Source organism: Macadamia integrifolia, chromosome 8, assembly GCF_013358625.1.
Source record: "Macadamia integrifolia cultivar HAES 741 chromosome 8, SCU_Mint_v3, whole genome shotgun sequence".
Taxonomy (NCBI): Eukaryota; Viridiplantae; Streptophyta; class Magnoliopsida; order Proteales; family Proteaceae; genus Macadamia; species Macadamia integrifolia.
Genome location: NC_056564.1, coordinates 13,888,442 through 13,900,481, shown reverse-complemented (window position 1 = coordinate 13,900,481; position 12,040 = coordinate 13,888,442). Strand labels below are relative to the sequence as shown.

At 39.0% G+C, this 12,040-nt stretch overlaps 1 protein-coding gene across 2 annotated transcripts in view; it reads right to left on the bottom strand.

The window, feature by feature from the left end:
- Nucleotides 1–12,040, bottom strand: part of LOC122087443 (DExH-box ATP-dependent RNA helicase DExH1) — a 17,346-nt gene that overhangs the window by 869 nt on the left and 4,437 nt on the right. For both annotated transcript variants that reach the window (XM_042656585.1, XM_042656586.1), the window contains 9 exons: nucleotides 10,646–10,921; nucleotides 6,267–6,470; nucleotides 5,963–6,118; nucleotides 3,545–3,637; nucleotides 2,951–3,165; nucleotides 1,651–1,810; nucleotides 1,205–1,478; nucleotides 929–1,121; nucleotides 648–834 (listed from right to left, as the gene is read on the bottom strand). In XM_042656585.1, coding sequence (XP_042512519.1) covers nucleotides 648–834; nucleotides 929–1,121; nucleotides 1,205–1,478; nucleotides 1,651–1,810; nucleotides 2,951–3,165; nucleotides 3,545–3,637; nucleotides 5,963–6,118; nucleotides 6,267–6,470; nucleotides 10,646–10,921 — 1,758 coding nt within the window. The remainder of the gene's footprint in view (nucleotides 1–647; nucleotides 835–928; nucleotides 1,122–1,204; nucleotides 1,479–1,650; nucleotides 1,811–2,950; nucleotides 3,166–3,544; nucleotides 3,638–5,962; nucleotides 6,119–6,266; nucleotides 6,471–10,645; nucleotides 10,922–12,040) is intronic.

Genomic DNA, 12,040 nt, shown 5'->3' with positions numbered 1-12,040 from the left:
AAAAAAAAAAAAAAAAAAAAAAAAAGGGGAAAAAAAAAAACCAAACGCTTTGGACAGAATAATGGTAATAATAAAGAGAAACCCACTGAAAATGCAAAGAACTTCTGTTAAGTTATGAAGATTTGATCAATTCGAACACAATAATGGTTCAAGTAATGCCAAAGAGGCCCAGCTAATTGTGCAAGAGGTGCATGTCAATGCATCTATATGAATTGTACCTATAAACACAGGTATATAGAACACATGCCCCTATTTATTACAAGCAGCTTTACCTTAAGAGGTTTGAAGTAAGACCGGTTCTCTCTCTCTCTCTCTCACACACACACACACACACAGTGATAAGTGATTGATTAGCTCCGAACCTTAATAGCTAACATTCTTGTTACCCCCATTCTTATTCAATAAAGTAAGCCCACAGCATACTTAAACTGTCCTAAAATCAGTTGAAATCCTATCCCAGAATGATAATACATTTGGGCAGAACTCTTAACAGCAATACTTTTGGGCAGAACGCAGTAATGCATACGATGAAATTTCAAACTTTTAAAGAATACTTTTGGGCAGAACTAAGACTAGAAAGACTACTGGGTCATCCCAGCTGTCAAGCCCCACTCACGTACAAGTTCTATTGAAACCATAAAGCTTACCTTAGCTCCCTGGGATTTGTCGACGAAGCCAATGTCTGACAGTAGATCCAGAAATTGATTTCTCATGTCCTCCATCATCTGAAGGGTAATTGGTGATAAAAAATTCTCCCAACAGAATGCCCTTTCTCTCCCGTAACTTTTTGCATCCTTCCAACCTTCAAAGGCTTTGAGAAGGGCAATGTGATCACTGCTTGAAAATCCATCAGAAACAACATTTTAAAGAGATATTTCTACCATCTTTTGTAAAAGAGAAACATGATCACCCAGTCCAATGATCTGACCTGCAGGAATCACCAGCAAAGGATCTTTTCGCAGCATCAGCTTCCTCTTTCCTATTTATTGGGAGGACAAATGGGTCACGATGCGCAAGAGCAGAAGCAATTGTTAATGCAGGGCCAAGGCACTGAAAGATAGACCCCATCAAAAGCATCTTCCCAATATTTGGATCCAAAGGCAATTTACAAAGATGACGACCTGTAAATTACTTATTAGATCACAAAAGTATCCCAAATAAATAAACAGAACAGACACTAAATAAAGTTAAAACAATCACATACCAAGTGGGGTAAGTTCTTCATCATCATCTAGAGCTCCAATCATTTTGAGAAGCTCAATTGCATTTTTAACAGCAAGAGGGTCTGGTGGCTGAAGTGCTTTTGCCAGAAACGACCCAATATTTCCTAGCTGTAAAGTTTTGATATGGAGGCAAAGTTCTTGCAACGGTGTTCGGAGAATTTCAGGCAACTGATACTGGGGCATTGCATCATGGATAACTTTTGGGAACTGCCTATAACAGACACCAGGCTGCACACGACCTGCACGCCCTCGTCTCTGTAAATTTATCAGAATCACAGCACAAAGGCTAACATTCAATAAGTGATTGGCAGGTTCAACTATCCATTTAGTCTGATGATAAGAAAAGGCTCAGACCTGTAATTTTTAGTTTAAGCAGAGAGCACTGTCCTATTGGTAGTTAGTTACATTAATATGGTGTTTTCGTTACCTGATGTGCTGAAGCTTTTGATATCCATGATGGCAACAAACACGCCAACTTGTTTAGAGCATCATAACTAGTTTCCTTTGCCTTTCCACAGTCTACAACATAGACAACATCATCTATTGTTATGCTACTCTCAGCAATGTTTGTCGCTAGCACAATTTTCCTGCAGAAATGCGAATTAGAAAATGAAACATGCACTAGACTAGAATATTGAAGAGTTTTTTCAACTAGTGAAAACCTATAAATGATCTCACACAGATGTTAGTAACACAAACAACTAAAAGATTTTATCAAATGCTTGGAAGGGTGACGACCAACAGGATGGCAGGTCTGGTGGAGTGGGGTCCAAAAGGGTTGCAGGCATGGCGAGCAGCCAACCGAGAGGCACAACCGAAGGAGCAGACGAGCTAGTGGACAGAGCAAACGAGCCTGATAGCCAACTGGAAGGGCAGACAGCAGCAGGCCTAACGGAAGAGGTGTCCAGAAGGGCAACAAGCCTGGCGGGACGTCGATCGGGAAGCAGCTAGCACAGAAGGGGCCAGCACCAAGCTAGTCATCTCCTGGCCAAGCAGGGCAGGCGGCCGGCAAGAAGATGAGCCGAGCGGTTGCAGCAGCCTCAACACCAATTGAGATGACCGAAGCTAGCAACCACGGAGAATAAGGGAAAGTTATTGGAGGAGGAAGAAGGGAGAGGGCGAGAGAAGAAGAGGAAGAAGGGAGAGGGGAAGGGGTGATGCAGAGGAAGGGGAAGAAGAGTGGTGGAGGAGGGAGGGAGAAGAGAAGAGAAGAGAAAGGGTGAGGAGGTGAAGGGAGAGGGAGAGAGGAGAGGGGGAGCAGCCTGGCCGTCCCAACGGCGGCCTCCTTCGCTTCACTTATGTCGCTAGGGTTTTCGGGAGCAAGACTTGGAGACTGAGTTTTTCAACAGTCCGATAATTGTTATTATTATTTATTCTATCTGCCCAATTAGGAATTTACTACAATATTGCAAACATACTACTATAGAGCATTATATGAAATTTATGTTCAGATCAGTAAATGGACCAAATTGTTAAATGGATGATTTCCTGTTGGATCTACAACCCAAATACAGAAGGAAATGTGCAGAACCATGATTAGTCAGCTAGAGATTTAGAAGCTTGAAATGAACAATTCCTAATGGTGGGCTGGTGGCACATTGATTTTCACATATTTGTCTCGTAATAAGACATTCATATGAACATTTCAATGTTCCATGTCCTGTAAGTGCAACATAATGAAAGACAGTCTGTTATGATGAACTTCATTATTAAGTGTAGCCACTTGCCTCATGTTATTAGGTGGTCTGTCAAATATTTCACGTTGATTGACGGTAGGCATCGAGCCATGCAGTGGAAGAACTAGAAATTTGTTAGGATTTCCCAGAAAGTTGTTCCCTCTAATTTGGTCCAGTAGCTTAGATATCTCATCCCAGCCAGTCAAGAAGACGAGAATAGCTCCATCACCTTCATGGCGACAGATATGCTCAATTGTTGCTTCCACCTACAAGATAGCAACCATAAACGGAGACAAATGCCATTATAAGGCATAACGATATGTTGCATATTATCATCAACTCTGACATTTAAAATAGTTTATCAAATATTGATGTAACTTATACATGTCTTCTTTCGAAGGTATTGAACTGCAACTACGGAAAAGAAAACTAAATATCTCTGTACAGTAAAGTAAGATAAGCTGATTGTGTATTCATCCAAAAAAAAGATAAGCTGATTGTGGCACACTCTTCCCCACCCACCCCCCCCCAAAAAAAAATATATATATATATATATATCCACCCAAATAAACAGGCCATATCATACTAGAAAGTTCAATGATTATGATAATGTTAAAGGTTTTGTCAGGTACTCCAGTTACTTACAAGGTCCAGGTCAATCTGTGCTCCAGACCAAGCTTCAAGAGACTGTTTTGTAGATGTGCTGTAGTTTTTGTAGTGAGAATCAATATCAACCTCCTATAACAAATAAGAAATGTAGCCATAAGAACTTCGCTAAGAAACAAGCTTGCAATTGAAAAACCATTCATTTGAGGCTGTTAAACTCCATGCTGCAAAACCCAAATAAATATTACAAGCATGCATAGTTTATCATAGTATTCTTGATAGTTTGGAATGCGCATAAAATCTGCATTTGAAACTTGGAAGTATATGAGGTGGTGAAGGCTAATAAGATTCATGCCAAGGACACCATAGGGGTATATCACAGTAGGTTTCTAACTAAGAGGCAAAAGAAGAAGAAATACTAAAATAATAAATTTTGTAGTCAATCTACCAAAAAAAAAAAGAGAACTTGCGTAACAAGTTAGAAAATTTCCTCAAGGAGCAGGCTTAAGTTACAGACTGTCTGGGGAAATTTTAGTATTGTCACACCTGGTCCATAAAGCACTGTAGAATATTTTTTGTCCGAGTTATTATTTGCACTGTATGACAAGGAACATAATTTTATGAGTTGCTTGATCTTTCCTTCCTTCTAACAAAGAACTTTCCTCGCCCTAATCTGGGTGCTTTAAAATTTTGATTCTTTAAGAACCTCCCTGAGGATCCGCCTATTTCACTGGAGAATATTTTGACTAGGATAATATTGTTTTCATCAGAAAATATTTTCCCTCATCCAATTTCCCAGCTGTTTGAAGAACAAATACTGGGGAGCAAAGTAAAACATCAGGAGACTACTGTTGATTGATACCTTTTTGCAAAAAGAAGGTTGAAGGATAGAGGGGGCAGAGAATGAGAAACACAAGAGATTGTGGCCCCTTTTTGGTTGCTGCACATACACAGAAAAGGAAGGGGGAGGGGGAACGACTGAGAATAACAAGGGAGTAGAGTCCCTGTTTTGGTTGCAACAAGCAGAAGAAAAGGCAGATGTTGCTCCACTATAAGATCTACAGCCCAGCCAACTCACTGATCTGAGAGCAAGCAAGCCAATCAAATATACTGCAACCAATCTGGTTTCCAATCTGAGATGAGATCACTCACATAAAATCTTAGACCACAGTGAAAACAAGGATGAAATTGTTTTGAAATATTTGAAACCATGCTAAGGAGAGGGGCAAACTACATCAATGACCTTCAACAACCTGCATCCGTCTTTCAGTTTTAAGCTCGAGGAAAACAATTACTCCTTACTATTCTTACCCCTTAACCATCCCTTTGGGGAGGAGTTTAAGTGAAAGAATCTGACTACATTATTAGCCCCCTTTTTCAGCAATCACAGTACAAAGATGACAGATCTAAAAGAAAAATCTGGATTGTGAAATGGCTCATGCAACAAATGGTTGTCACAGGTATCTTTACCCAAGAAAGGAAAACAAAGTTGTGCAGTTCTATAGTTGTGTCTCATATTTTTGTAAAAAGGGTCCAAAATTGCCATAGACACCTATTATGAATCCTTTCCTTTTTTTAACAACTCTAATGAACAAATTTTTCTCACTGCCTTTGAAAAATTAAATAACACGATTTTCTCTTTGGGAAAAATGATAAGAAAAAGAACACCAAAGAAAATGTTCAAGCCTATGAATGCAATAGATGAACCATTCTTGGTTCAATTTCGTATTCAATTTTGGGCATGTTCCCAATGATTTTTCTTCAAAAAAATACGAAGTCAAGAAAAACCCCAAACTATCAATTATATTGATACTCGGTATAAAAAAAAATACTAAAAATAAATAAATGTATGTAAATGGATAAAAAAAAAAATAGTGGGTTCCATCGTTTCTATGGTTACTTCTTAAACGGTGAGGTCCCCTCTATACGCCGGAAAAGAAAGGAGCTTTCATGAAAAAATTAAAATAAAAATGCTTTTGACTGAAGTGGAGCTTTGGCAAAATATTTTTACCTGTTTCAAATGAAATAAGGTAAAACATTGTATTTTTCATTTCAACTTCTGAACCAAACCATTTTCATTTGAGTCACCAAAACATTGCTGGAATCTGTTTCAACTTGTTACCGATTCAATTAAAATGAACAATGAAAAAAATAAAAGAGCATCTCATGTTCAAGTCAAATGCATAACCCTAAGATTATTTATTCCTTGCTTCAATTTATTCCCATGTTTAAGACGTACTTTCGGTACAACAGAGGAACAACAAGCAAATATTAAAAACATACTATCTGATACTAGGATGTTAACATGGGGAAGGCAATAATCAGACATTAGCAAAATGGGAATTTATAAAGCAAAAACTGAAACTTCGATGGTGTTTCGTTGTTTCAAAAGCAGAACCCCATGAACCTACTGTCCAAATTTTAGTTATGACTATCATTTAGGGAGTTTAGGTATACCTCAAACACTTCAGTCAAAGGATCTTTTTTTGAATCAGGCTGTCTTCTTCTTCTCCGTGCATTTCCCTGAAAGTTTTCGAGCTCAGACTTGATACTGTAATGTGTTTTTTCTAGCAAATCTTCTAGAAACACCTCCTCTACAGGAAAAGTGAATCCCTGCAAAGCATAATCAAGAAACAGATTTAAATAAATAAATTTGAAAAAAAAAGATGACTACAAGTCTACAACAACAATAATACATTATAAAGATCCATAGAAAACTCCCACAGGAAAAAAAAAAATGAAGAATCTCTTGGCAACTTACAGGAATATGAATGGTTGGAGCATTTCCAAAGTACTTGGAGAACATATCCGCATTAATAGTAGCACTCATTAGAATAAGACGGAGATCTGGACGTCGAGGAAGAAGATCACGTAAAATTATTAAAAGAAAGTCCTCATTCATGCCTCTTTCATGAATTTCATCCACTAGCAAATGACTAACACCAGTTAAATTTGGATCTTGAATCTGCAGTTACACATCAAGCTCATAAATTATTTCACTAAGAAAAAAGTTGGCAGCACTTTAGTCTAGTATCGACAAGAGCTTAATATGTTGTCCAGTCAGATTATTTATGTGTAAGATTATTCCAGTGAAATCTGCCATACATAATAACAATTGGGCAAATGTTGTAGCATCTCTTCTTATTTTTATTTGACTTTGAAATTAGAAATTTGAAGCAGGCCAATTTATCCAGCCAAAGAATCAGGAGATAAAGAAGCACTCATAACAATAACACAACTCAAATAAGCCTTATCCCAACACCCAAAACAATAATCCCCCACCCCCAAAAAAAAGTACCCACAAATCCACAATAACAGTTTAGAATTTCAACTACCTAAACAATCTTGTCCCACCGCACAACCTTTCCATTTTTCCCTTCTTCCATTCTTCCTTCCATTAAAACAACTCATGACAAGTCACCTAGCTGTGCTGTTGAAGGCAAGGAACCATTCCTAGGCCCAATAAATTGGCCTTTGGTGGTTTGTCAGAGTTAGCGCTCCCTGCCAAAGTCTGGCATAATCTGGTTTGGTGGTTTGTAGCCAAACCCATTAAGTTCCCTGCCAAAATCTGGCCTTTGGTGGTTTGTAGCCGAACCCATTAAGTTGGAATGAGGTTATGGTTGTTGTTGTTGTTGTTGTTGTTGTTGTTGCATTCCCTGCAATAGCTTCACAGTTTGGAGGTCTCTTTCCCGCTGCATCCCTACACAGAACTTCCTGTAGGAAAGTCACCGAAGATGTGGATCACCTCTTCTTCGATTGCCCATTCTCTTCATCAGTGCGGCAAGGCATTCTCTCCAAATGTTGGTCCAAACAAAGAAGAATTTTGCCTTTTGATAGAGAATGGATATGGGTAGACATGTCCTTTGGGAAATCCTGTTGTGATTCAGAGGGAAGGTTGCTTTTGCAACCTCAGAAGATGGACTCCTAAGTATAGATCATTTCAGCAGATTTGGGAACCATCCTTTTTATATCAGATCCAAATTGGCATCAGCCCCTTCATGGTGTACCAATACCCCCAGAAATAGATTGATTGTTTATTCTTTTGGTCTTCCCCCTTCTATTTTATAGGCCCATAGGCCCCATACCTACCTCTCCCGCTAGGTAATAGTAGGGCCTTTTATTTTGTTGCTTCCCACACCTCCCCCTCTTCTCAGGAAGCCCTTTGTGTGCTGTTTTTCCTTTCTCTTCTTTGATAATGAATTTTTTATTCATCCAAAATAAATAAATTAGAGTAAGTGTTCAGAACAACATAGATAGATACGGCATAAGCCACTCAAAAGCAGGCTGATGGCCATGACTGGGACAGCTTGACACAATAAGGGAGGCAATTGCAATTATTTATTTATTTTTGTTAGTTGAACCAATGTGTCTGGATAAGCTAGGTTGTCAAATGCCAAGTCATGAGTTCATCAACATTGGTGACCCAACACAGGTGGGGATTATGCATGGCTGCTTGAAAGAGTATGAGAAAAAGTCTTGAAGCAGGCCTTGAAGCATTGATTCTCATGACAACGTACATGATTTGGGGTCTAAATGTGAGGTTTCCTTATAAATTGGGTCCAACGTCCATATTCTGGTCATTCCCCACCCCCCCAAAACCTTTTTTTTCACAACAAAAAGGAGGAATTCATTTATATATAGTAAAATCATGTAAAGAGTATACAAAAACATGAAAGGATAATAAATTCATATGAACATATCTGCATAGTTGTCAAGGCAACAAGGTCACGGAAAAGCCCATGGAGCGGTTACAGAGCTACTTAGCTGTCTACAAAGGGAAAGGCGTCGGTACGGAGTTGCATCAGCTGTGGATATAGACTAGGCTAAGGAATAAATTCAATAACTATGGACTGAGACTACACTAAGGAACAAGGCCAAGGTGTTGAAGGGGCACCTAGGTGACAAGCCACCTGCCTAAGCATTGCCTAGGCGCCCTAGGTGTACAGTACAACAACAAACTCAGCCTTATGCCAACTTAATGGGGTCAGCTACATGGATCCATAAAATTAAATAAAAAAAGAGAGAGAGAGAGAGTGGTGAGTAGAAAGACGAGATGAGAGTACAAGGAAAGGGGCCTAGACCACCAAGTCAAGAGAATCTCCACTAAATGGGGTCAGCTACATGGATCTTTGCCCTCTAATAGGCTCTATTGAATGTCATACTTGGGACAAGACCGAGATTATGCATGTCATTCCTCATCACTTCGCCTATGGTCATTTTAGGCCTGCCCCTAGCTCTTTTAGCTCATTCAATTTGACTTAGGTCACTCCTTCTAACTGGGGCATCCTCAGCTCTCCTTTGAACATGGTCATAGCACCTCAAACGACTTTCGTGAAGCTTGTCACTGATTGGGGCAGCTCCCAACACATAAATCAATATATAATAAACAAAGATATGATATATAATAAGCATATCCATCGAAAGCAAAGGAATAAACATAAATCAATGTAAACTCGTAAATGTTAACAAGACATGTTGTCGCCTAGGACCCAAGAAAGAGCTTGGACGCCTACGCGACGCCTTGACAACTATGCATATCTGTATTACCAATTCAGAAATACAGTAAATATCACCAACTATTACAAAGATCCCAAGTCTTCAAATTCCTTTGAAGCAAAAGCTCATTCAGCCAAGAAGTGGCATTTCAATCTCAGCCCTTCCTCTGCTCCTACTCTGGTTCTATACCTACCCGCCATCCCTCTTTTGTACTACATCAATGCACTGCTGAGAGATGCTTCTCCTTTTGCACATAAAAAGGTCTTCCGTTTGTTTCAGTAAAGAGAACCAATAAATGGCAAAAGGGGAAAAGATGCTACATGATTACAGCCTTTGGGGAATGTGACTTGCAGAACTCCAAAAAAGCAACCACAGAATCACATTCAAAGGAAATGACGCATGCCATCTCCTCAACCTCATAGCATTGATAAGATCTGCTGGCCAAAGAAAAACCTCTTCAGTTAAACTGGTCCAGAGTTGGCAGAGGCCAGACCCATCTAACAAAAACCAGTTTGGACTTTGGAGAGCATTACCCATCCAAATAACAGCCCTGTCCCTAATCCCCGATCTCTCACACTCACCATGGTTCGAAATTTCAGACAAAATAGCTGAATTTTCACAATATATTTCAATCGACCAAATTCCACAATAGCTGATATCCATCCCCTCTAAAGCCAATAACACACAAAGCAGTGTCTACACAGACCATTCCACAGAGTCTTATGCTTTTTTAAAATCAATTTGTATATAATATCAAACCATCACCTCTAGTAATCAGATCTGTGGACTCATAAGCTCTCAACATACCATCAAATATGTTTAGCCTCAACAAAAGCCCCTAGGAATGGCCCTACGAAATCCCCAAACACCCCTTTCAGTTTCCAGCTCTAGGCCAGCACCTCAGCCGCAAACCTATACATTATAGATCAAATTAAATGGCTAGAAATCCCAACACTATCAGCCCCTTAAATTTTTGGAACCAGGAACAAAAATGTATTTGTTTAAATGAATCCACATCCCAAACTCCTCCAGCATGGAATTCATAGAATACTTCCAAGAACTTCTACTATGTCCTGACCATTCTCATAGAAGGCTTTGGAGAAAGCAAGCCTCTGGGAATCAGGGGCTTATTTCCTCAAATGCTTAATTGTAGCCCTTATCTCCTCTTCTGAAAAATGTTTCTCCAAATCAAGCCTTTGCTCTTTGGCAAACCCCCCTCCCCTCTCAAGCAACAACTGAAGTTTAGTCATCCTTATATTCTTAACCATCAAATTAGAAATAGACAAGAAAGAACACTATAAACTAAAATGACTGAATAAAAAATGTGAACATAAATGAATTGGCAGCGTTACCTAGTTAAATTGCAAAACTTTTTTAGTCTGACACTTTCTAATTTAATACCTTAATAACTTGTTAGCATAGAACTTGGATGATTCAGAACAACATCCTGGCCCAAAGAGTATTAATCTGTACTTCTGTAGAGATTCTACTCTTTCCTGATAATAATAACTAGATCCACTGTCCTTCTCCATAAGCATTAATTCAAGAAATATTGCATCGAAAAACAAAATATTTTGAAAAAAAAAAAACCACCATCATAGGAATAGGGGGAATTTATCAAATAAGGTAGAAATATCTTCATACCAATTGCCGTAGCAACACTCCAGTGGTACAAAATAGAAGCCTAGTTTGAACTGAGCGTTTTGCTTCCACACGGATCTGGTACCCAACTGTTTCACCAAGATTCTCTCCCCTTTCAGAAGAAATCCGAGCTGCAACAGAAATAGCAGATATACGACGGGGCTGAGTGCACATTATGTTACAATCTGCCCCACGAAGAGAAGATATTTCATCTTCCAGGATAAACTGGGGCAGCTGTGTAGTTTTGCCACAACCTGTCTCTCCTGAGACCACCAACACCTACATTTGAAACAGAACTAATGAGGGTAGACATAGTCACATAGTCACAGGAAAACTATTTTAGGCAACCACATGCACAAATGATAGCCAGGAAAGGATAAGGAATGTGCAAGCACTGTCATTAGTATAGCTGGTATGATTTTGACTCATCCAGCAAAGAAAAGAGTACACTCATTAGTTAGGATTGCAAGAAAATCAAGCACAATCTTTTGGACAAATAGAAAAACAAAATGTGCAATGTTTGAAAACACTGAATATTACTGTTTATTTTTCTAAATTGAACTTAGTAATCGAAGTATAGTAAACCTGAACTGAAAAGGTTAGCAACTGACTGAGCTCTCTCTTATGAGTTACCAAAAGACAGGATTGGTGGTCACAGACCCCATAATTCTCACTTATGAACTGAGCTATCTTATGAATTAGCAAAAGGATTGGTGCTCACTGACCCCATAATTCATGCATATGAACATTTTTCCGACTGAAAACAAGATTTGGCAAGATTGGCTGATGCAGAAGCATGATCCCAACCTTTTGATGTGGTTTGCAGTTTATATTTGTAATTTATATATTGGAAATATTGTAATAATACAGGGCCTGTACCATAATACCATAAGTTAAATATTGAAATTAAAAACTACATTTTGTTAGATATCAATAGTTTATACTGGGGCCGATTTGTTATATTATGTAAGGAGATATTTTGTTGTTAGCAGCTAGTATGTGATCTTGTGGAGCCCTCTTACAGCTGTCTTTAGTTAGTTGTTCTTAAAATCTTGGGATAAGTTGATTTAAGATATAAATGTCTAACTTTTTTTTTCTATTATATTTGTTGGGAAAATGTTTTCTGTCCGGGAGCATGGCCCCTGCGCCAACACCCCGGCCAATGAGAGCACACATTGGAGCATCAACCAGGAGAAGCGCAGTGGTCATTTTGCACCCCCTGGGTCTGGGGGCACGCTTCCGGACAGAAAACACGTCACCTTTATTGTTTTTGAGTCATATATCCACTAACTATCAAGTAGAATTGAATATCTTTTTTCTTTTCCCTTTTTTTTGTGTGTGTGAAAAAATTGGCCAAGTGAAGGCTGTGCCCCCTAACTGATCTCTCTTCCCCCCCCC